At 42.2% G+C, this 26,629-nt stretch overlaps 1 protein-coding gene across 6 annotated transcripts in view; it reads left to right on the top strand.

Annotated features, from left to right (window-relative positions):
• SENP1 (SUMO specific peptidase 1) overlaps positions 1–26,629 on the top strand; it is a 311,959-nt gene that overhangs the window by 266,632 nt on the left and 18,698 nt on the right. For 5 of the 6 annotated variants that reach the window (XM_033935398.1, XM_033935399.1, XM_033935400.1 and 2 more), the window contains one exon: positions 6,531–6,615. In XM_033935398.1, the coding sequence (XP_033791289.1) occupies positions 6,531–6,615 (85 nt within the window). Of the gene's footprint in view, positions 1–6,530; positions 6,617–26,629 lie in introns of those variants that run through there. The other variant, XM_033935402.1, reaches the window with a different exon arrangement.

The raw sequence follows: 26,629 nt of genomic DNA, 5'->3' as shown, positions 1-26,629 counted from the left end.
CAAGACACCATTTTTGTTCAGTTGCCGAATGGCTCCGGTACCGGCAAAAGAAAGCTCTTCCAGAGATACAAAACGATGTCCACATATAGGTTGTTGCAACTTTGGAAAAAGGTCGAAGTCTGGTGAACTCATGTTTGGACTGTAGGGAGCATGAGGTAACCTCCCAGCCATATTTGTGTAGTTTTTCAATGACATTCCCTATGTGCGGGCGAGCGTTGTTATGGAGAATGAGTGGCCCAGCCAAGAGCAACTGAGGTTGAGTATTGTGCATTTTTCTGCACATTTTTTGCAAAATCATGATAATACACTGCTGTGACACTTCTTCCACATGGAACTTTGTGATGATGATGCCTTCATGATCATAAGCAAAAAATTATTATTTTTTGACTTATGATTGAGCTCGTTGAAATTTTTTGGTCATGAGGAAGATGGAGCTCTCCACTCATCATTGAAAAACTACGCAAATATGGCCGGGAGGTGTTACCTACAGTCCAGACATGAGTCCACCAGCCTTCAACCTTTTTCCAAAGTTGAAACAACCTATGCGTTGGCATCGTTTTGCATCTCTGAAAGAGCTTTCTTCTGCCGGTACCCGAGCCATTCAGCAACTGAACAAAAATGGTATCTTGGATGGAATAATGAAGCTTCCCGGACGTTGGGACTCGGTCATTGCAAAGCAGGAAGACTATATTGAAGGATTGTAAAGAAATACTTGAAAAAAAAAAATTAAATATGTAAATTTAAAAAAACAGTGTGAATTATTTATGAAATGACCCTCGTACTTCAAGCTGAGTACCCCTTAAGTCTAACAAATACCAACTGAGTACCCCAACCACAGACCTCCCTAGGCCCATCCAAGCTCTGCCCCAGATCCCATCCCCTTTACTAATTTTAATGCAATTTTTTCCATTCATTTTTCATATACACACAATATACACAGAACAAATAAATTCTCAAAACTGACACATTTCAATCACTACATTGAAAATAAAATCATTTTACCTACCGGCGATCCTCTGCAGACTGCTGTAATTAGCTTTAATGGGGAGGCCAGGGGAGAAGCCGGAGGACGATAGAGAGAAAGGGGAAACATGCAGGCCTTCAGCAAATCAGACAGTGCTGGTGCTGTACCGCGTAGGGAAGTCAGCTGGCAGGCGCCTCTCTTCCTCCTCTCTTCCTCCTTCCTCCTTGGAATCTACTAGTGTGCCTCAGTACAGAGTTTGAGATGCACTGTTAGAGAAGATATAAACCTAATCTTCCTTTTTTTTTTTTTTTTTATTTATTCAATTTTCTATACCGTTCTCCCAGGAGAGCTCAGAACGGTTTACATGAGTTTATTCAGGTACTCAAGCATTTTTCCCTGTCTGTCCTGGTGAGCTCACAATCTATCTAATGTACCTGGGGTAATGGGGGGATTAAGTGACTTGCCCAGGGTCACAAGGAGCAGCGTAGGTTTGAACCCACAACCCCAGGGAGCTGAGGCTGTAGCTTATTATTATTATTATAAATCAATAAGAATACAAATACAACACATCTCCAGAACAGCATACAAGAACAACCACAAAAAGTCCCCCCCCTCCCATCCTGCCCACCCACCCATCCAGGGAACAGCCACCCTACCAAGTCTGAATATGGAGTGATGTGTATCAATTCAACAGTCTACTTCTGGCATGCGGGTTCAATGTAGTATCAAATGGTAACCCACACTGGAGAAACAAAGTGCCCCATTTAGAGTTTAAATTGGGAAGAGCTTGACGTTCAAACCCAGCTATCTGTATCATCAGCGTCCACCAGTGCATCATGGTAGGGGTCAGGGGCAATAGCTAACATTGTAATATAGACTTAATGCCCATAAGTATTGATTTTTGTACAAATGTCACACTTCCCCTTCTCACTGGGAACAAGGACAGTTTCAAAGTAAAGAGAAAGGTATCAACAGGCCTCCAGGAACAGTTCCACATCAAGGCGATCTGATTGCCAATCTTCGCCAATAGGCCTTTATGCCAGGACAGGACCAAAGCATGTGTCCCAAAGTAGCTCGGGGCACTCTACATTGAGCGCAACAGTTCAAAGAACAGAGGCGTGCCCGATATGCTCGGGCTGGGGCAAAGAAGGCCCCAACACAAACTTGTAGTACCTCTTTGATTCTGCTGCAGATTGTAGTACTCAAGGGCCCAGTTTCAGACTACATTTTATAACCTCTACTGATATCGGGACCTGCATATCCATGGTCCACTGAGCTGCCACAGCTGTATAGTCCAGGTCTCCTGCCAATTCTTGCAGAAATCGATGATGAAGAGGCTGAAGCTTTAACCACTGTGCCACACTCTCCCCTTCTGCTCTTGATATTTCTGATCCTTTTAAATTAATTCCTCCTAATCGTCCTTCTCAGGCCTGGTTTCACTCGGGCCTTTCACTCTTGTGGTGCCAATTGCTTAGCGCTGAACGCTCTTGGAGAAGAAATCCTTCTGTAACTATACTCATACAGTTCAAATCTCTTTCTAAGTATTATTCAGGTTCTTTAATGAAAGTGAAACTAAATTATATTCTCAAAATTTGAATAATTCTCAGTTGTATCATTTCTTTTACTCTCTTACAGGATCATCTTCTATTAGTAAGTCTTCATCTTGATCTATGATATCTATGATATCATATCTATGATATGGTGCAGATGACTATGCTCATGCTTCCAAAACAAGGTCATCCAGCCAAGGCAATCTTTAACTATTACTGCACTTATTTTCCCTTCTGATATTTCTTCTTTGATTCCTGTTTCAGCTCTTTCAGCTTTTAATCTTCCTTCAGTCTCATTTCTAAAAAAGGTAGTCACATCTTTTAGATCTTCATGTCCAAATGATCCCATCCCAGCTTTATGTAAAATCAATCATAGATGACACTCGCAAAGTTGTTCTTTTTTCATTGGATATGTCTGCTGCCTTTGATTTTGGTGGATCACTCTATTTTATTAGATCACCTTTGGAATTTACATATTACTGACAAACCCTTTAAGTGGTTTCATTCTTATCTTACTGAGCGATCTTATTTTGTATACTTTTCTGGTTCTTTTTCAAATCCACAGTAACTTCAGTCAGGTATCCCACAAGTGATCAGTCCTGGAGCCTATACTTTTCAGTATTTTTCTTGCTGCACTTACATTATTGCTTCAGCTTCAGTCTCTCGGTTTCACTGTTTTTTATTTCACCGTATTTTAATTCTCAGTGCTTCAGTGATTTTTCTTTAATTTCTGAAAAATTGGACCAGTTGTTGAATAGGTTAGAAATTAATTCTCAAAAAACATCTACTATTATTTTTTCTTCTATTAAATGCCTATTGAATCTCCCAGGTTTCTTCTTCTTTTTTTTTTTTTTTTTTTTTTTACAAATCTTTATTCATTTTGCATCATAACAAGTGTAACAATAAATAACAGTTAGAATTGAATACAACACTTGTAACTTTATCATATTCAGCATTAAAACATTATAATTTTAACTCAATCCCTCCCAACCCAACCATAATCTATGCATTCACAAAACTCCCATATAATATTCTTTATTATTGGTCTAAATATTAATAAAATTACAAAATCTCTCCCCCATCCCTTCCTTTTTATTGTATTTATAATGGAACAATAGTATCTATTCATTACAATATCTTGTCAATGGCCCCCAGATTTCATAAAATTTATTATAGTTCCTCTTTGTATAGCAATTACTCTTTCCATTTTATAAATGTGACATAATGAATTTCACCAGAAGCAATAATTTCTACTCCAATTTTTCCAATTAAATGTTATTTGTTGTATGGCGACTCCTGTCATGATCAATAAAAGCTTATTATTGTTAGATGAAATTTGACTCTGTGTCCTCATTGATGTTCCGAATAGAATTGTATCATAAGATAATGCAACATGGTTTTCCAATAAACAATTTATTTGACCCCCAAATAGATTTCCAAAAGGCTAAAAATAAAGGGACAAAAAAATAATAAATGATCTAGAGTCCCTACTTCGAGATTACAATGCCAGCATCTATAAGACTTAGCGCTATTCAACTGTTGCAACCTTACTGGGGTCCAAAAAGCTCTATGTAAAAGAAAAAAACCTTGTTTGTCTCATAGATGCAGAGACTGTAGATCTCATTCTCCAAGACCAAATTCATGGCCATTGAGATTCATTAATCTGATGCTTAATCTCAATGCTCCAAATATCTCTAAAACCATTTTTAGGCTTTTTTTTTAACTAATCCACTTATCAATTTATACCACTGTGCGCGGCCTGGTGTCCCAGAAAGTCCACCTGAAAGCATAAGAACTCTAAACTATATTGATTGTTAAGGATATTCCATTCAGGGAACCCCACCTGAATGGCCTGCTTCAATTGCAACCATCTAAAACTTTGTGATTTATTAAGGCCATATTTATACTGCAATTATGAAAATTCAAACCAGAACTCATAGATAATACCCCAGAATGGTTATGGTTGGAATGGCGACTCATGTTTCCTCTATGCTTTTGTCATGTTCTTAGTATTAAAATGCCTAGATTGTATAAAGACAATAGAATATTAATGGATACATGGAAAACACTACGATATATATATATATTTTTTAATTCTTTATTCGTTTTTAAACTTTCATCAAGTGTACAGAAATCATACTACGATATATTAATAATTCAACATCTGTTCCAATACAAAAGTCAACAAATCAAACTATATGGCTAAACTCCAGGATTCAAATTGGCAGATTTAAGGTCATCTGGAAGTATTGGATGATAGCAGGGATACGTATTTTGGAAGATGTTATTTCAAATGGTAATCTCCCAGGTTTCACTATGAAAGGTACGCTTTTCCGTACTCTACATCTATTAAAATTCTCGGTGTAACTTTAGATAATTCTTAATCATTTCATTCTCATATTTCTAAAATTGTTCTTCATTTTTAAAACTTTGTCAGCTTCGTTCCATCCGGTCACTCTTAAATCATAATTTACTCTGGATTCTTTTACATTCCTTGGTTTTCTCTAAACTTGATTATTGTAATTCTCTTTCAGTTGGTCTTCCTCAATATCAACTTTGTCGTTTTCAGCTTGTGCAAAATACTGGTCGCCGTATATGATAAAGGACATAGTACTACTCGAAAGGGTCCAGAGAAGAGCGACAAAAATGGTTAAGGGCCTGGATGAGTTGCTGTACATTGAGAGGCTAGGGAAACTGAGCCTTTTCTTCCTTGAAAAGATGAGACTGAGAGGGGACATGATCAAAACATTCAAGATAATGAAGGGAATAGACTTAGAAGAGAAAGAGAGATTGTTCACCCTCTCTAAAGTGGAGAGAACGAGAGGGCACTCTCTAAATTCTCTAAAGTTAAAAGGGGATAGATTCCGTACAAACATAAGGAAGCTCTTCTTTACCCAGAGAGTGGTAGAAATCTGGAACGCTCTTCCAGAGGCTGTTATAGGGGAAAGCACCCTCCAGGGATTTAAAACAAGGTTAGACAAGTTCCTGCTGAACCAGAACGTACAAAGGTGTAGGGCTAGACTCAATTAGGGCACTAGTCTTTGACCTAAAGGTTGCCGCGTGAGCGGACTGCTGGACACAATGGACCACTGGTCTGACCCAGCAGCAGCAATTCTTATGTTCTTATGCACTTCATTTGCTTTATCGTCAGTCTAAATATGATATTACTCCTTTACTCAAGTCTGAATATATACTTCCGAGCTCTTTCCAGATTCAGTCTTCAGGTCTTCCTTCTGTTTTTTTGGCCAGCCACTTGGTTCCTTATTTAACCCATGGGAATCTTCACTCTTCTCATCAAAATTTGCTAACTGTTCACTCCTTTAGGCAGATGTTTTTTGATGTTAACAGAGACTTTAGCTTTTCAGTAATGGCCTCTACTTTGTGGAATTCTCTTCATAATACTTAAGCTGAAAAATCATTAAAAAATTTTAAGTCATAACTGAAGGCCTATTAGTTTAAAATGGCATTTGAGATAATTCCTTTATAAGTCTATTTTACTTTGGTTAATATAATGTTTTTACTTTTTTCCTTTACCTTTTGTTGTTTCCCTTCCTTTTTACCTATAATGTATTGTAAATCTTCCCTTTTCCCATTTGTGTTTGTCTGGTTTTTGTGGTTTACCTTGTTAGTGTTTGTTGATTTTTGAAATGTTGCCCTTGCTTTTATTGTTGTAAAACTGCTTTGATTTAACTTTTTGTGTTAATAATTGAGGTATGTCAAAGTAATTATATTACGATACATGAGCTTCAGTAATGATGTTACGATACATGATATATGATTTATGAGCTTTAGTACAGAGTTAGGGTGTTTCTGTGATGGTTATCTATACTTGAGCTTCAGAAATGTTCTGTTGGTTTTGATGCTTTTGGGCATCCTGGTGTGGTGCATTTACATATCCTTTATGAATGTATAGTATTTAAGTATGGGAATAAAACCTAAATACAGTTTTCATGTGGAGAAATGTGGAAGCAGAATCATAGAGTAACTTGGATTTTGTGTACTCTTCACTGCTCCAGGCAATACTTGAAACATGAAAGTTCGGACAAGAAAGAGAAGGAATTCAACACTAATGGCTGGTTGTTGATCTGTAAAAGAAGCCAGGTAGGTTCTCATGTATGATGATTTCAGTTTGTTAAAACTGTTCCCTACTCTTACATAGCCTTCAAAGAACACACACTAAAGGGCTTTCAGAACACTATAACTGTTGACGGATTTGCAAACTGAAAAGCTCTAAAACTTGGATCCTTTTATGCTAGTGCATGAATCTGTTTGTTAAAATATCTGTTTGGACTGAACTCTGCTATTCCATCTAGCCTAGAGCAATAGGCATATTTTGGGAAACCTTTATTATGTACTCACATCTGATTGTCAGATACTGCATAGGTATTCTAATAATTTTTCATACATGATGAGTGGGATACGGCATCCCAACCCAACATAGTTGCTTTAAATTAATAATTCACACAAATGTATACATTTTAAATAAATAAAAATTTATTCAATTTCTATTAAAATGCCAATTAGTAATAACTGCAGCTATTTCCCTAATCAAAACTCCACAAATAATATTTTATATTTGTGGAGGGAGAAAGTTCTCACAACAGCACTTCATTTCATGTGTAATATGGAGGAAAATCTCAAAGTGCAAGGGCTGGGCACTACTGCCTGATTCAGGGAAAAAAAAATTTGATTCAATTCAGTCTATTGAATTAATTTTTCAAATCAATTTTCCTGCCCAATTGGTGGGTTTATTTTATAGCCTCTTCACCCCCTTTGCCCTCTCCTACCCACAGTGGCGCTGTGGTGTAAACAAAATAAACAGAAAAGACTTTTCCTCTGTTAAATCCTAGCTCACGTTTGAGGTCTAACACTACCTCTGGCAGGATACACATTTCAAATCTGACATATTTGATCACAAAATAGAAAATAAATTTATTTTTTCTACCTTTTGTTGTCTAGTCATTATTCAGATCTTGTTGGTCCCAGGCTCTGGTTGTCTTCTGATAACTTGCTTGCCAGGGTCTCCTTCTTTCTTCGTGCTAACCATCCATCTTCTCTCTCTGTCATCCCCTTCCATTTCCCTTCCCTCCCCCAGTCTGGCATCTTTAATTTTTTTCGTCTCCATCCCCAGATCCACATTTTCTCAATAACCCTTTCATCCAGCATCTCTCTCTCTCCTTCCCCACCACCCCAGGGTCCACCATCTCTCCCTTTCTCTTCCCAACTACCCTCCTATCCAGTATCTCTATCCCCCTCCACACCATCCTTTGTGTCCAACTTCTCTCCCTTTCTGTTCCTTCCCTCTCTAAATCCCATTGTCCACCATCTCTTTACCTCTCCTCTGTTTTTAGACCCATTATTTCTTCCCCCAAAGTCTGGTATATTCACGTCTCTTTAAACCCCCCCCCTTCTCTCCCTTCCTCCGTGTACTTCTACACCAGGGGCCCCCTTCCCTGAAGATCTGTAACTCCCCCCTTTGGAGGTCTGCACCACCACCCCTGAAGGTCTGCCTGTCTCCCCTGAAGGCCTGTACCACCACCACCCCTGAAGACCTGTACCATCACCTCTTGAAGGCCTGTCCCACCGAAGGACTGCACCACCACCCCGAAGGCCTGTCCCCGTCCCCCCTCAGAAGGCCTGCGTGTTCTCCCCCCCCCAATCCATTTACCTAATTCCAGCAGCGGAACAGCCTGCAGAGAGGATCGCCGGTACTTTAGCGATCCTTGCAGGTTGCCTTAGGCCTTCGGAGCTGTCTTCCCTCTGCCACGGTCCCGCCCCTCCTCTGACATCAGAGGTAGGATCACGGCAGAGGAAACAGCTCCAGAGGCCGATGGCAACCTGCAAGGATCGCTAAAGTACCAGCGATCCTCTGTGCAGGCTGCTCCGCTGCCGGAATTAGGTAAATGGACATCAGCGGGAAGCCGGACACCAGCACTTCCTGGCTGATCCTTCCCCCTCACCCTCTAAAGCGGCAGCGGACGGCCAGCAAGAGACAGCGCTGCTGCTCCTGCTTTAGGTGGCAAGGGGGGAGAATCAGTCACCGAATCGGGAGGCTGATTTTTGTTTTTTGTTTGTTTTTAAATCGATTCGAATCGATTCACCTGAAGTGAATTGAATCGGGCAGCATTACTGGCCACTCTTTTATATACTGTTGAAATAACTGTAGTACATCATCTCTCCAGTCTCCAATACTTGGTCAGAGCATTTCCATATTAGGCATACAGAAGGCAGGACTATTGCTATGCGTCCTATACATGATCTACAGACATTTGTGAGGTTTGAAACAATGCTTTTTCTAAAACACATCATAAAGAAAATTAACAAATTAGAAAAAGTTAATATATATGTTCATAAATAAAGCATGACTTACTGCAACTGACAGTTTTCAGTGTCCTTAGTGCTGAATTGTAATGCAAGCTAATTAACCTCCACCGTTCTGTACATTGTTTACTAAAGAAATATAAAACACTAGTGTTTAAGCCCGTTACATTAACAGGTGCTAGTGAAGCCTCCTTCCCTCACATGTCCCCTATTTTCAGCCCCAGCTTCAAACCCATTTTTACCCCCCCAGCCTCCTTCTCCTATCTTTTCCCTTTCAGCTTCCAGCCCCAGCCCCCTTTCCCACCAGCAGCATTTCCCTTCCCCCCACCTCCCTGTGCAGCAGCATTTGTTTGTTTCTGGCTGGCTCCCTTACAGTCCCTTGCTGAAGTTATTTTTGAGTTTAAAGCCGCCGCCGCGGCTCATCTCACGATCTGCACCTACGTCAGAAGTCTTTTCTCTGACATGACATCAGAGAGGCTTCTGACACAGGTGCAACTCGTGAGAGGAGCCACCATGGTGGCTTTGAACTTAAAAATAATTTTGACAAGGGACTGTAAGGGAGCCGTCCAGACTGCGGGCCGCGCTGTGTTAGACAAAATGAGGGCGGGAGGGGAGAGTCGCCTCCGTGAGTCCCTGCTTAAGGTGCCTCCGCATGCGCAGAAGAAACCACCGCTGACTCCTTCTACTGTGCATGCGAAGCCACGGAGCTACAGAGCACGGATCATGCAGGTAGGGTGTGCATGTGCGCTGATGCTCTAACTAAACAGAAATGCTCCTTTATTATAACCCTTACATCTTTAAAGAAAGAAAGCCCTTAGATGCAAACTATATAGAGAAATTTATGTTAAAAGATAAAATTAAAATACTTCTCTGATCCATAAAGCCCAGTGTGCATTCTCTGGCAAAGCTGGCAGTTTCACATTAATGTGTATTAATGATGGGTTCCACCAAACCAAGCTAGTTTCCTCTAGTTTCCTCCAAGCTAATTTCCTCTCCAATATAGAGAGTTGCGCAGGGATAGAAATCCCGCTCGTCCCCGTGAGGAATCCCCTCTGTCCCCACGAGGAATCTCCTCTGTCCCCACCCATCCACCCAGAAAAGTTACCTGTCCCCATAAAAAGCAGCAATTCTAACAGTTTTGATTTTTTTTTTTAACTCTTAGTTTATTTAAACCAACAATAAAATACAATATAAACAAATAACAGTGAACAGAAATAAGAGATGCATACATCACCAGAAAGAATTAGAATAGACATTAGGTTTGTTGGGTTGACCATTTCTTGTTAAAGAAATAAGAGTTGGATTTTTTTTTAGCAATATAAAGCTCATATCTGTAGAGCAGGGGTATCAAACTCAAATCGCATAAGGGGCTGAAATCTAAAAAACAGGCTATGTCACAGGCCGGATTTTTTGTGTTTAAATGTGTTTATTCAATTTCAACGTGCAGAAAACAACAACAACCATAGCAAAAACAATTCAGAATACAGACATATTTGCACATATTCCAAACCGCCCCTTCCATCCCCCCACCCCACCCCAACAAAAACCCAAACAATAAATCCCTGAATATAAGAAGGTAATAGATAAATCAATTAGGAGTTCAAGAGTCTACTCCGGGTCACCGATGGAAGGGTCATCCAAAATCGCTCCCAAATCACAGTAAATCGTCGCCCCGGTCCAGAGTCAAGATCAATAAAATGTCTACGTTCTAAGGAAGCATGCATGATCATCAATGATTTCCATTGACTATAAGTCGGGGCCTCGCTAGCCAGCCATTGTGTAAGTATAGCCTTTTTCCCAAGTAATATAGTACGAGCCAAAAAGCCGAAAAGGCTTTTAGGTTTTGGAGAGACAACATCATAAAATCCAAAGAGTGCTCTGGGGGTCGGAGACCACTGACGACCCCAAAGAACGGTAATATAAGATCCCAAGCGGTGCCAGAACTGAAGAATACCAGGGCAAAACCAAAACATATGTTCCAAGGATGCATTTGCTTGAGAACATTTAGGGCATTGATTACTCTGAGAAATGCCCATCCGGTATGCTCGTATAGGTGAAACGTAAAGGTGCAGTATAAACTTCAATTGCTGTTCCCAGTGCTGAATATTGGTAGATAGCTTTCTCAAATTTTTGACAAACTGCTGTATCTGATGAGAAGTAATAATACATTATAAATCCTCAGCCCAGGTTTCTGCTAAAATATCAAAGTTGTGGCTAGGCTGACTATCACGAATGCCTACATGATGGAAACGAAGATGAATTAATTGCTGTGCAGAAAAACTGAACATTTCAGAAAGAGTCTCGTGACAAGTGTTCGTCAAATGATTAGCAGGCAGTGACCGTATATAATGAAGTACTTGAAAGTATGCAAAAAGGTCAACTTCAGAAAGTCCAAATGTATGTTGTAATGAAGTAAAAGAAGCAAGTCGCCCCTCATCTGTGTACAACTGAAAAATATAACAGGCCAGAATTTTTATTAAGATACTTACCCCCTCCTTTGCTGATGTACAGCATGGGCCCCAGCACCGGTGGCGGCTGCTCTGATGCTTACAAGACTTCTGTGAACGTCGGATCAGTTGCCGCTACCGCCAAAACCCATGCTGCGCGCTAGAAAAGGAGGGGTTAGTCCTAGTAGAAGTAGAGGGATACAACCTCTCCAACCCCACACTGGCTACAAAATAAATAAAAAATACTTTTCCGGGGAGCTATTTCTTACAACTGAGGATGCCGGAGGAACACTTTTGCTGCCCCAACTGACCCTCTACAGCAACAGTTTCTGTTAGAAAAATCGGACATGCAAACCCGAGGACGGACCCCTGACGTCATTGGGTCCGTCTTCTAGTGCCTTGCTTTTGCCTATAAAATCTTTTCTGCAGCCGTGGAGAGACCGGGAGCTATTTCTTACATCTGAGGACGCCGGAGAAACACTTTTGCTGCCCCAACTGACCCTCTACAGCAGCAGTTTCTGTTAGAAAAATCGGACATGCAAACCCGAGGACGGACCCCTGACGTCATTGGGTCCGTCTTCCAGTGCCTTGCTTTTGCCTATAAAATCTTTTCTGCAGCCGTGGAGAGACCGGGAGCTATTTCTTACATCTGAGGACGCCGGAGGAACACTTTTGCTGCCCCGACTGACCCTCTACAGCAGCAGTTTCTGTTAGAAAAATCGGATAGGCAAACCCGAGGACGGACCCCTGACGTCATCGGGTCCGTCTTCCAGTGCCTTGCTTTTGCCTATAAAATCTTTTCTGCTGCTGCGGAGGCGGCCGCAGGGCGTGCCCTAAGGGGCAGGTCATGCCCCTTGGAGCACCGGGGAGCACAGTGTTCTACAGCAGGATATCAGGTCGTATAAGCTAAATTGATTATGGGGAAAAGGAAAGCTAAGTCTAAAAGTTCGACACCAGTTGTTTTGGGACCTATGGATAGACACTTGACTTTTTCCCTAGATTCTCCTACACAAAATTTATCTGATTTGAATTCTCCCATATCAGGAGCATCGATAAGTCCTCCACAAAGGACACCCCCCCCTTCATCCAATATCCGGGGTAAGTGGGAATATAATTCCCACTATTTCCACAGGTCTAGGGGCTTCATCCACTATAACAAGTAAATTGATTTTTACTGACATACCTAAACCACTTGAGTTTGCTAGTGTAGTGGATGAACAACCACTAGATGTGGAAAAACAGGATATCACCTTAAAAGATTTATGGTTAGGTATTTCTAGGGTTGAGGGGTTTCTCAGAGAGTCAATGAAACAAACATCCGATTTCTCACAGTCTGTGGCTCAAAAGTTTGTGAATGTGGATGCCAATTTAAATTGTTTGGAAAATAGATTAGGTATGATTGAAACTCAAAGTAACACATTGCAGGCTGTTTCACTATCAGCTGTAAAAGATTCTACATCATTGCATTTAAAAATGGAAATGTTAGAAAATATGCATCGGGGGAAGAACCTCCGCTTGGTTAATTTCCCAGTAACTCATCTGTTATCATCAGAAATATTATTAAGAAAATATTTCAAGGAAATACTGGGATTACCCAACGCGGATAGCTTTCCAATAAATAATTGTTATTATATTTCCCAGAAGAAAAAGGAAACTGTGCAGGATGTGGACCAGCTAGTAACAGACGATGTTAATTTGACAGAGTTTTTAGAAGATTCTCAAGATGTTATTCAGACTCGATCCACATTGATTCTAATATGCATGAGTGAGATAGATAAAATGTTGTTAATGAAACTTTACTTTAAAAATAGACTGACCAAGTTCTGTGGGGATTTGGTTAGTATATTTCCAGATGTCTCAAGAGCTACTTAGTTTAGAAGAAAATAATTTTTGAAATTGAGATCCAGAGTAGTGGCACTTGAGGCATCATTTTTCTTGAAGTTTCCTTGTAATGTTTGGTTAAGATACAAGATACTGAATTTGTCTTTTGGGACCCCATTCAATTGCAACAATTTTTGGTAGCTCGTGAACAGAAGTGAGAATTCTTTTTCTTTTTTCTTTTACTTATTGATGAGGGATTAGGGTAGGAATGTCAAAATGTCCTAAATTTAGTTGGGAATGATTTGAGTTCATCTGAACGCAACCATTTCTTTGTTTTCCTTTAAAATTTACTTGAAAATAAGCAATATGTCTCCCCTTTTCGTGGGCTTGTAAAGGATTGTTTTTTGTATTATTTCTTGAAATGAAAATTTGTATGGAAACCCTTTTTTCCCTGATATCTGTATGATATTGTAAAAGTATTAAACTTAATAAAATAAAAAAAAAGACTTTTCGTCTCTTTTAGGTCTTAGTTCACACTTGCTGGCAGGAAACACATTTCAAATCTGACATATTGTAATCACAAAATAGAAAATAAAATTATTTTTTCTACCTTTTGTTGTCTGGTCATTTTGCTTTTAGTCCCAGTTTTTCTTTCTGATTTTGTCTGTCTTCTAATTCTCTTTCCAGTGTCTGCTGTCCATTTTTTTTCTCCTCTTCTCTCTTGCTCCAGTCCCTGTCTCCAACATATTGATTTTTCCCTCTCAACTTTTCTCCCTCTGTCCACTCAAATCTTGCCCTTTTTCTTATCCTTCTCCTTTTTAAATTTTCAGCTACATATCAATTTCCATCTTCTCTTATTCTGTAGCTCTCCCATTTCCCAGCCTCCTATTTCCTTCTATCTCTCCGTCCATTTGGCTCCCTCTCTTTTCTGTTGTTCTTCTTCCCTCCCCCCTTGATGCTGAACAATGAGATGGAAGGAAAAAAAAGATGCTGCATCTCTCTCTCCCTTCCACCCCCAGGCCTAACATTTCTCCCTCCCTCCAGGTCCACCATTTTTCCCTTTCTCTTCCCAACGGTTCTCCCTTCAAGTATCTTTTTACCTCTTCCTCCACACTACCCCAGGTCCAATCTTGCCCTCCTCACAGCCCAGCTTGCCGTTCCCTCCAGCGCTGATCCCGCTCTCCTCAGGATCCAGTTTGCCTTTCCCTCCAGCGCCAGTCTCTCTCTTTTCACAGCCCGGCATGTCTTTCCCTCCAGCGCCGGTCCAATGCCACCAAGCCAAGGAGTCTGCCGGCCTCGGCGATTCGGCAGTGTTGTTTATGGCTCCCCCTCCTGCTTTTCACCTGCCGCGGTCTGTCTCCAATGACACGCAACTTTCTGTTTCCGCCTCGGTGGACCACAATGGACAGAAGGCAGGAGGGGGAGTCATGGACAACACTGTCGAAGCCAGCAGACTTTCTGACGTGATGGCGACGTCGGACTGGCGCAAGAGGGAAGATACACTGGGCTTTGAGAAGGGGAAGTTTGTGAGCATTGCTGCGGGCCACATAAAAAGGCCAGGTGGGCTGGATTCACCCCACGGGCCTTATGTTTGACTCATGTGCTGTAGAGCGAACAAATCTGGTTCCACCATCTAGCATAGGTAACTTGTGAGAGGTCCTTCCAAGATCCACAAATGGTTTTTAATGCAGCAATGAGTAAAGAATCAAACAATACAGCATCAAAATCATTTATATTCAAATGTTTTTTATTGTTTCAACAGTAAACAAGCAAATACAATCAGCTGAGTCTTCCAGTAAATATCATTGCAACTACTCCCCCCCCCCCATCAAAATTATTTAAAGCAGAATTGAGAGAAGCACTTTTCAGGACAATGGTTGCATAAGAAAAATGTGCCAAAACTGAACTGGAAACCCAAAAACAAACTCAGCAAGTACTTCATTCTGTACTAAACACAATTGGTGGCATAACCATGAGAGGGGGCTGGGCCTCCCACTTTGAGCTAACCCCATCAAAATAAACATCTCCTTTGCTGTAGCTGGTGGAACATTTTGTTTTTCCATCATCTTGGTCCCAGTTTCTGCTTTTGTTTATCTTCTACTAATTCTCTTTCCAGGCCTTGGGAACCTCGGTTCCATCCCTGTGGGAGTCTCATGAGCCTGGAGGGAGATCCCCGCGGTAGTCCTGTAGACCGGGGAAGTCCCGCAATCCCCATCCCCATGCAGACCTCTACTACAGTACCTCCAGTTTCCATCCAAGCTAATTTTCTCTCCATTACCTCCAGTTTCCTCTCCAGAACCAGGTGTCAGAGGTCATTGCCAGGCTGTAATGTTCAAATTCCAATCTGTGCAAAGCATATGTTCCTTATAACATAGTCTATTTGAATATTTTACATAGATTCAGAAAAGAAACCCTTAAGTGTTTACTTGTATCTTCACAGCCTAATAAGATATATAAAGTGTTGTAAAACTCTAGCCTCAAAAAGGGTCCTTCTTGTATACCTTGCTGTTTTCACATTGGAATGCAGCTCGAGAGGCCTAGGGTCAAAAAGGTCATTGGTCGGACTGCACAGTCTTCACAGTTCATCTTAATTTTCCAAAGTTTAAAGCCAGCAGAGTATCTATAATTTTTAGAGGATTATCTTATTTGAATTTCACTCATACACACACATTTCATACACCATTCATTTCTTGGGATCATTTATACATATTTCATATGTTCAATAATTATTATTGAAAGGCTTTTAATCCTAACATCTACCTCAGTGGTTTTATAAGCGCAGGAAAAACAAAGAAAAAGCTAAAGGCGGGAAAAGTTCTATTCAGTACTAGGACAGGAAAAGGTAGGGGGAGAGCAACCCACATGGCCAAAGAACAAAGAGGAAAAAAAAATCCAGATTTTCACTTTACCTCTGCAAATCTCAGTGCACTTAGTCTTTCTCAAATTCTCATTTAATAACCTAGCAAATTTCACATTATTTTCTTCTCTTTTCTTATTCTGATTGCTTATGTATAAGTTTTTCTTGAATCATTTGTGTACTATTGTCCTTTTTTTATTTATTGCAATCATTTTATTATGACACCAAGGCAGTTTTTATATAAGCCCAGGGTTCAGCAAACCGCAGCTCTTTAGTCACTTGAGTGCGGCTCTACTAGAGAATGCGGCTTGTACAGCCCAGCTTCTCCCTCCCTCCCTTCTGTGCCTCCCTCTGGCAGGTAATTTTCTGGCCGGCTCCCTAAAACTCATCAAAATAGCTGGCTCCCTTGCTGCCGTCGTCCGTGGACAGTGTCAGCTCCCTGCGCGCATTTCAGAAGCATTCCCTCTGATGTCAGAGAGAAGGCTTCCAAATCGGCAGCGAATCGCATGCAAGGAGCCGCCACCCGTAGACGACTGCAGCAAGGGAGCCAGCTATTTTGGATGAGTTAGATTCTAACCAAGACGACCAAGGCTTAAAGATCCTTCTGACTGAGTTGTAAATAGGAAAAGTAATTTCCATGTGAGATGTTTTGGCAATTAGGGCTCCATCATCACTAAGGATTGCTTTATGAGAGTAGAGATAATGGTTTTGGCCTTGCATGGAACACCAGAAAGAGAAAGGGAGAAATGGTAGACCTGGGGGAGGGAGGCAGGCAGGGGGAGAGATGGAGTGGGAGGCAGTTGGGAAGAGAAAGGGAGAAAAGTTGGATCTGGGGATGGAAGGGAGGTAGGGAGAAATTTTAGGCGTGTGGCCATTTCATTGTTCAGCTTCAAGGGGGGGAGGGAAGAAGAAAAACAGAAAAGAGAGGGAGCAAAATGTTGGACCATGGGAGGGCAGGAGGAAAGAGAGCTGGGATAAGAAAGGGGATGGAAAGAAAGGGACAGGGAGTTATAGCCTGACCAGTGGAGAGAAGAAAGGGGATTCTGAAAGTGGTGAGCCATGTGGATGAGGAGATGAGTGAGAGAGCAGTGAATACAGTGGTAGAAATGTGGTAATGGGGAGTAGATAGCAGAAAATAGGAGGCTGGGAAAGGAGATGGGAAAAGGGAGAGCTAGGGACTGAGAGAAGATGGAGAATTAAAAGGTAGCTGAACATTTAAAAAGAAAGGTGAGAAAGAAGGCAAGATTTGAGTGTACAGAGGCAAAAAAGAAAAAGTTAAGAAAGCTGAAAGGGAAAAATCAATACATTGGCGACAAGGATAAGGAGGAAATGGAACAAGAGAGGAGAAAAAAATGAACAGCAGACACTGGAAAGAGAATTAGTTGAAAATAGACAAAAAGCAGAAAGAAACAGGGACCAAAATGATGGAAAAACAAAATATCCAGTCAACAAGATAGAAAAAATTGTTTTATTTTGAATTTATTAACTGGAATATGTTAGCTTTGGGATATGTGCATCACAATTATTTTTGTATTCAGTAGCGTAGTCATATACAGCTGATTTAGAGGAGGGACTGGAGCCCAAAATTAGTAGATGGGCACCAGAGTTTCTCTCCGCCTGAGTGCAATTTACAAATACTTGAGCTATTGGGGATTCCCAAGCCCTGCACCTGAAGACATCTCCTTCAGTCTGGCAACCCCAAATCTCCAAGCTTTGCAGCCAATGGCAATATCCTCAAGCTGCCACTGCTTTTATGCATGAAAGCCAAGGTGGGTGGGGCAGGGAGGAGGGAAGGCAGCAGCTCTGCAATATTTCTGCCAGCTGCAGAACTTGGGAAGTTGGAGGGGAGGAGGTGACCGTCAGTTGGTGAGGCTTGGGGATCCCTACTAGCTACAGCAGGGGAGATGTTCAAAAATGCAGTAATATTTACCCTGACTGAACGATCCTCCACGTGCACCGCTGACAGTATCCCCACTCTGATGAGGCCATTGTTCACATTAAATGCTTGTTTTGGCATATTTTTATTTTAATGTAAAAAATATTTTTTTGTCAAGATTATTATGATGATATCTGATTTTATTTAATGTTAGTAGCTAGTTTAAACCGACTCCTAAAAACATGGTTCTTGAAAAGAAATTTGGCTCTCAAAAGAAATCTTAATCGTTGTACTGCTGATCTTTGGCTCTTTTGATTGAGTTTGCCTACCACTGCATAAGCCACCTACTCCATTCAGGTGATTTCCCTAACCTGTCCTGATGGGCACTTCTCTATCTAGTATGCCTAGAGAATAGTTGAAATGTATGTAACTGTTTGTAGAAATATCCACATTAGCCTAGGCCTTTCTTTATATGCCAAGACCAGGCTTCCCAGGGACACTACGTATGCTCTACCATGTTAGCAGAGCGCCATCTCAGCGAGCACTTCAGATTTTGGATAGATTATACCACATTATTAACTTGCAGCATCAGCTATGTGCATGCAGTGAGTAGAGTGGAAGAGTATGGCGCAGTGGTTAAAACTACAGCCTCAGCACCCTGAGGTTGTGGGTTCAGAACCCATGCTGCTCCTTGTGACCCTGGGAAAATCACTTAATCCCCGCATTGCCTTAGGTACATTAGCTAGATTGTGAGACCACCAGGACAGACAGGGAAGAATGCTCAAGTACCTGAACAAATTCATGTAAACTGTTCTAAGCTCCCCTGGGAGAATAGTATAGAAGCAATAGGATCTAAAATGTGTTCTGGTGCTAGGTGTGTCATTTGGACGGGTAATCTCCCCATGCTCGTGAGCCATACAGAAGGAATCCATTCCAGCTTTTTGAATCACTGCTCCATCACCAGAGGGTTCTGCTGGCCCCTTCAGTTTTTCCTTGTGCATGCGAGCCAGAAGGAGTCTTTCTGATCTGCTCTGAATATTTCACTATTTTGAGGGTCAAACTCTGCTTGCGTGGAGGAGAAGCAGACTGAGATCTGTAGCTGACAGGCCAGTCCCTCTGTGTTACCTGTTGGCCAACCTGAGGAAATGTTTTGGAGCTTGGGATCCATTCGCCTTGTAGCATTGCTTGTCTATTATGTCACAGGGCTTGAGTGCAGGTTGCCAGGGTGCAGGCTGTGTTTTGCCTCCCCCTTTCATGTCCACAAGTCTGTGGGGGTTAGCGGATCAGTCAGACTTCAGTTCAACTGGCAACCTGAAGATTCAGCTTTGGAGGAGCAGTCCAATTAATGCAGTGACTTTTTTTTCTTCCAGATCTGACTACTTTAGGAGCTGAGGCAGGCCACTATTGTAGTTATTCCTAAACCAGAACGTGATGCTACTTTGGTTAAAAATTTCCGTCCTATCTCTCTCCTTAATTTGGATTACAAAATTATGGCAAAACTACTCGCATTAAGACTCACCACAGTGATCCCAACCCTTGTACACAAAGATCAAACAGGATTCATCAAACAAAGATACATAGGAGATAATTTACGCTTATTTCACCATATCAATGCTCACGCCAAAACACTGTTGGATCCTGTGATTGGTCTAGCCATTGATGCTGAGAAAGCCTTTGACCGAGTGGAGTGGCCATTCTTATTCCGAGTACTGAAATGGTACAATTTTGGTCCTTTCTTCACAAATTGGATAGAAACACTATATAGACAACCCACAGCCCGTATTCTGATTAACAACTCTCTCTCCAACAAATTCCCCTTTCATAGAGGCACCCGTCAAGGCTGTCCCCTTTCACCATTGTTATTTGACTTATCGTTGGAACCTCTCCTGTCAGCTATCCGACAATGTCCCCTAATTAAGGGTATCCCCTTGTCCAGTAGAGACATTAAATTAGCAGCCTATGCTGACGATGTCCTTCTCTTTCTCAGAGATCCTCTTGTCTCCTTGCCCCATCTTATTAACACTGTTTCTCAATACTCTCAACTCTCTGGATACTCTGTTAATTGGGAGAAATCAGAGATCTTTCCTCTCAATGACCATATCTCCTCCTCAGATCTGGCTCAATTTCCTTTTTCATGGTCACATGGAGCTGTGAAATATTTAGGGGTCCTAATTCATAAAGATCCAGTACATGCCCAGGATTTGAACATATCCAAAATCAAAAATTTAGTTTCAAATACTACAACTCGTTGGTCCCCACTTTATTTGTCATGGTGGGGTAGAATAGCCTCCATTAAAATGACTTTAGCCCCGCAAATTAATTACACCCTTTCCATGCTTCCCCTCCTATGCCAGAAAAAATTATTTCATTGGCTCAATATGAAAATCTCTGAATTTATTTGGAACAAGAAAAAACCCCGTATTGCTCTCGCCAAGCTGAAAGCCTCTAAAATTAATGGCGGATTAAATTTACCAGATTTTTATTATTATTATATCGCATCTTTAGCCAAATATGGAGCTTATTGGATCGTTAATTCTAATCCTCAGGATCAACCAGCATGGTTTGAAATGGAACGCTTTTTATGTGCACCACTGTGCGTTTCCTGCTTCCTTACGGTGTCAATACCTAGACACTTGAGAAAGTATTCCTTGTTGAGTGCAACGCAGCATGCTTTTCATCTTTTAGATGCAACAGCTGAGATCTCTGTTAGTGAAAGCCCGCTCATGTCCCTTTGGAATAACCCTAAAATTCAAAATAAAGGTAGATCCCTCTCATGGAAAAGGTGGCAACGGGCGGGAGTCGAGTTTGCTCATCAATTGATCTCCTCCACCTCAATCGTTCCTTTTGATACTTTTTGTTCTGCATATTCACTTCCATCCTCTATACATTCCCAATGGCTCATGCTTACTGAAATACTGTCTAAGGTACATATGCGCCATGACTTTATGACCTCTATCCACACTGTTCACCACTGGTCTACTCTGGCTTTAATGAAGGGTAGAGCGATATCTTTTTTTTATAGTATTCTAAGGGATCACTCTTTCACCTTTTCACCTCAATCAATGAACCAATGGGACTCGATTCTGCAGACTACACTTTCTGATATAGATTGGGAACTTTTCTGGTCCTCCACAAACCGTCCTCTCCTATCTTCCAGAGTCTCGCAATCAATGTTCTTCGTTATGTGGAATGCAGTATGGACCCCATATCGCATGTGGAAAGCGAAGCTAAAACAAGACTCCACCTGCTGGAACTGTTTGAAAGAGTCTGGAACTCTTGATCACATGCTTTTTCATTGCACTATAGTCCACTCCTTCTGGATTCGTATTTGGGACACTATAAAATCTATTACTAAGTGTTCAGAAGAGATTTCCATGGACATTGTAATTCTTCGTTCTCAACACCCTTGTTTCACACAAACAAACTGCCCACCTAAACTCATTGACGCCATGTTTGTAACAGCTCTTATGCATATTCTGAAAAATTGGAAATCATCCTCGCTACTTGACTACACCTTTTGGTGGAATTCTCTGAGCATGTATCACAAATTTGAATCTTATGCATATGAGAAAAACATGATTTCTTGACTCTCCACAAACATGGTGCAAAATAAATCACCTTGGTCATTCTTAGACTCATATGTTCATTCTAATCAGTAGACACTTCTGCCTCTCTATCTATCTATCTATCTCTTTTTCCTTTTCTCCCTCTTTCTTTCCCTCTCTCTTATTTCACTCTCCCTGCTTTTCTGCCTTTCATATATCTTCTATTAGCAGTTACATATACCCTAGATTCTTTTTATTAATCTGGTTGTAAGTAAATGATTATAGATATGGACTTTTTCTATACCATTGTGTCTTATTCAGATTTTGTGTGTTTGAACTGCTTTCTGTAAATTTCTTATAATATTCAATAAAAACTATTGAACTAAAAAAAAAAAAAGGAGCTGAGGCAGGCTGCAGCACATCTCCAGCATAGGTCACATGAGTAAAGCTGTTGCAGCCTGTGAGGAAAATTGCCGAGGGGGGGGGGAGAGGTATCTTTAAAAGCATTCATTTTCAGGCTTCTGCCCTTTCCCTTAGGTTTTCCCCCTCCCAAATCACTTTTTTGCTGGTTTTTAATTAAGGCGTTTTGGTGCCTTTTTTGGTACTAAAACGCTTCCGCAGCGGCCATCATGTATTTCATTTCCTTTTTTTAAAAAAAAAGTTCTCCAAAACCTTCAAATCACCTTGTTTTGCCTCAAGACTGACGGTGATGGAGTCCTTAAGCTCCTTTACCCTTAGTTCAGGTCAGGTTTGCGCTGGATGAGCACCCAGAGTACTCTTATGCCACATGCTGCGCGGCACATGAAAGGGTGGCAGGGATGGCTGGCTTAGCCTCCCCTTTGCTCTCTAAGGCTGAGGAATGGTGAGGAGTTTTATCAGTTTGAGTGAATCCCTTCCAGATCCCCGGAATGGTGGTCATTCTAATTGCAGGAACCTGGATGTGCGGAGCCCAAGAGACACAAGCTGGAGTCATCTAAAGGAGACTTTGCTGCCTAATATGCCATTTTCTCCATAATTTATCAGTCTGATGTGGAGAGCTTATCTGGGTGGAGGAGATCTCAAGGGAAGTCTGGCAGCGCACAAGGAAGCGCATGAGGGGACTTGGACTCCCAGGATACATCTGCCTTAGTATCAGAGGCTGGCCAGGATTCTGGTGGACCTTTCCATTGAAGACTGAGGATGAGGGGTCTATCTGTATACCTTTACTATCGTAGAGCAAGCCCTTCCTACTGAGTGATGTAGGGTTGCAGGCATGTTATAGTACGCAAGATACAGTGGTGGCCCTCAATCAGAGGTCCATGATCCGCTGGCTATTCAGACCCTCAGCTCTGTTAGAGCTTATTGCTAACTTCCGTGGGAGTTAAACTTGGACTCCCAGCAGGTTCCCTCTGCTCTATACTGAGCATTATGAGAACCCAGTAATCTTTGTTTACCAGCATCCTGATATGAGTGTATTAGTCACAGAGGATTGGGATGCTCTTAAAAGATCCCTTATGGCAGCCAAGGCAATGGCCTGACTATAACTGATGGAACAGGAGTGTCAGCAGATGTTTGCTCAGCCTACTGTAGATTCCTTGGTAGTGCAGGTAACCAAACGCACCCTACCAGTTGAGGGAGATGTGGTATTAAAGGATATGGAGGATCATAGAGTGGATATGATTCTTAAAAGACAATTCAAAGCACTAGCCTTGGGAATCAAAGCAGCTGCAGCAACTTTCTTTGTGACGTGTCATACCAGATTGCAGGGCCTTGACCTGGCAGAGGGTAAGCCTTTGCTCCAGCTCCTATTAGCAGGAATGGATTACGTGGCTGATGCTCTCTATGACATCATCGGAGTCATGAGCAAATTTGTGGCTTATTCTGTCTCATCCTGCAAAATTCTCTGGATCAGGCAATGGGTGGGAAACTCAACCTCCAAGGCTACCCTTAGCAGACTTCCTTTCAAGGGACAAATGTTGTTCAGAAAGAGTCTGGGTGATCTCATGGCCAGCATGGCTGATCTACCAAAATATTTACCTGACAGAAGACCATGAAGATAGGCTCTGGGCAGTCTAATTTTCGGGGCTTCAGGCACTTTTGGCACTACTCAGGTAGAGCTTCCTCTCGAAGATCCTACCGGGGATCAAGACAGAGATTCTCAGGACCCAGACAGCTTCAAAGTCTCATCCTGCTTCAGCCTTCAAGAAAGCACAATGACGCCAGGTCCAGAGCAGTTCATCTGAAGGTAGGGGGACGGCTCTCAGAGTATGCGAAGGCCCGGGTGCAGATCTCATCAGACTATTGGGTGCTGGGGATCATTCAAGGTGGTTATAAGCTCGAATTTGCCCAGTCTTTAATGGACTGGTTTGTGGAATCCTGGACAGAGCAACCAACAAAAGCAAGCAAGGTCACAGCTACAGTTCAGAAGTGTTAGATATTCTAGCCATAGAGACAGTGCCTCACGAGGATTCGGACTCGGGCAGATACTCCATATACTTCATAGTGCTCAAGAAAGGCTCAGAATATTCCTTTCTGGATTTTACACATGTCAGTGCCGCGCTGAAAGTTCAAGCTTTTGCACAGAAATAGTACAGTCGGTAATAGTGGCAATGGCGCCAGGGAAATTTCTGGCCTCTCTGGATTTGATGAAGGCCTACCTGCACTTTCCCATCTTCCTGGAACACAAAATTCCTGAGATTTCATGTCCTGAAGAACCATTACCAGATCTTGGCTCTTCCCTTTGAGCTGGTGACAGCACCTCACACGTTCACCAAGGTGATGATGGTGGTAGCTGTGCATCTATGCAGGACTGTCTTGCGAACCTGCATCCATACCTGGACAGCTGGCTGATCAGAGCTCCATTATTCCCAGAAGGAAAAAACATGGTGGCTCGCATGGTCCGAGTCTTGCAGAGCCTGGATTGGATGATGAACTTCTGAAAGAGCCAACTGGTTCCGTCCCAATCCCTGGAATTACCTGGAAGTCACCTTCAACAAGGCAGATGATCATGTCTACCTTCCAGAAGCACGCAGATGGAAGCTTTCCACCCAAATAATGAGCTTGTTCTCCAAGCTAGTTCTGTCCGTGTGGCACTACCTCCAAGTGTCTAGACTCCATGGCAGCCATGATAGACATGGTCCTGTGGGGATTGGCTCACATGCGTTCTCTCCAAAATGCGTTGCTATCAAGGTAGTCGCCACAATCGGACTCCCTGCAGATGCCTCTGCTGTGGATTCTAGAATTCCATGCCAGTATGAGTTGGTGACTCTGCTACAGGTGTTATGAAAGGGCATGCCCTTCAGAATAGCTTTATGGGTAATTATGACAGTGACTGCCAGCCTATTTGGCTGGGGGGGCTCACTGCAATGGATGCCCAATCCAAGGGCGTTGGTTGGCCTCCCGAAGGAAGTGGTTGATCAATAGATTGGAATTTCTATCCATTTGATTGGTGTTGCAGAAGCTGAAAAAGAGTCTGGAGGGACAAGTGGTCCGAGTCTTCTCGAACAGTGCTACTAAAGTGGCTTATGTCAATCTCCAGGGTGGCACAAATAGTGTGCACCTGAATCTGGAGGCCCACTCCCTGTTCTGCTGGGCAGAGTTTTGTCTTGAGACTCTTTCAGTGGTGCATGTTGCGAGAGTGGACAGTGTCCAGGCCGATTTCCTCAGCAGAAAGACACTGGATACAGGAGAATGGACGCCGTCTGCCGCAGCATTCCAATCCATTGTCACTGTGGTTGCCTAACGTTTGATCCGATGGTGATGGCGAGAAACAAGAAGGCAGATTGCTTCTTCTCAGAGCCCAGAAGCGCAGGTCTCGACGTTCTGGTCCAGCTGTGTCCAAAAAATGATCTCTTGTACATGTTCCCCTGTGGACCATGATTGGGCGGATACTTCACAGGATTGCAAGTCATTCTTGTGCAGACCATGGTATGCAGATCTAGTGTGTCTTCAGAGGAACGTAAATCTCAGACTGCAAGTACAGCCGGACCTTCTTTCTCAGGGGCCAGTGATCATAGATGATCTGGATCACTTTGCTCTTACATCATGGCTCTTGAGCATGCGGTGTTAGTGTGCAAGGGATACTCGGAGATAGTGATTGCTACTCTTCTGAAAGCCAAGATGCCTACAATGGTCTCTATTTACGCTAAGGCATGGGAAACATTTCAGCACTGGTGCATTAAGGAGAGCGCAGAGTCTTTATCTATTCCAATCTTGATGTTGTTAGCTTTCCTCCAGGCTGGCCTTAGCTTTCATCCAGACTGGTCTTGTCAAGAGTCTTACAGTGGCATCCCTCGGAGTCCAAGTGGCGGGATTCACTCGTTTCAGGGTTAGAAAGTGTAAAGCTTCATTGGTGTCTCATCTGGACATAGACATCGTAAACAGCACTGTGACTCAGACCCTGGTAAAACACCCATTTCCTTCATGGAACAATGTGGTTTTGCAAGACCTCAGTCAGGCTCCATACAAGCTGTTGAAGGAAGCGTCATAGTAACATAGTAATATAGTAGATGACAGCAGATAAAGACCCGAATGGTCCATCCAGTCTACCCAACCTGTTTCAATTTCAATTTTTTATTTTTTCTTCTTAGCTATTTCTGGGCAAGAATCCAAAGCTTTACCCTGTACTGTGCTTGGGTTCCAACTGCTGAAATTTCTGTTAAGACTTACTCTAGCCCACCTACACCCTCCCAGCCATTGGAAGCCCTCCCCAGCCCATCCTCCACCAAACGGCCATATACAGACACAGACCGTGCAAGTCTGCCCAGTACTGGCCTTAGTTCAATATTTAATCTTATTTTCTGATTCTAGATCCTTTGTGTTCATCCCACGCTTCTTTGAACTCAGTCACAGTTTTACTCTCCACCACCTCTCTCGGGAGAGCATTCCAGGCATCCACCACCCTCTCCGTAAAGTAGAATTTCCTAACATTGCCTTTGAATCTACCACCCCTCAACTTCAAATTATGTCCTCTGGTTTTACCATTTTCCTTTCTCTGAAAAAGATTTTGTTCTACGTTAATACCCTTCAAGTATTTGAACGTCTGAATCATATCTCCCCTGTCTCTCCTTTCCTCTAGGGTATACATATTCAGGGCTTCCAGTCTCTCCTCATACGTCTTCTGGCGCATGTCAGCCTAGAGGCCTCTGGGAGATTATATCAATCTGACCCTGGCATGGGAAGGCAGATAGACCCTTAGTGCAGGGAAACTGTTTTAAGTAGCCCTGATTGATATATTTTAAGTTTCAAGTAGCCCTGATTGAATCATGGC

Source organism: Geotrypetes seraphini, chromosome 3 (assembly GCF_902459505.1).
Source record: "Geotrypetes seraphini chromosome 3, aGeoSer1.1, whole genome shotgun sequence".
In the NCBI taxonomy this organism is placed as follows: domain Eukaryota; kingdom Metazoa; phylum Chordata; class Amphibia; order Gymnophiona; family Dermophiidae; genus Geotrypetes; species Geotrypetes seraphini.
This window is presented reverse-complemented; position numbering and strand designations above follow the sequence as displayed.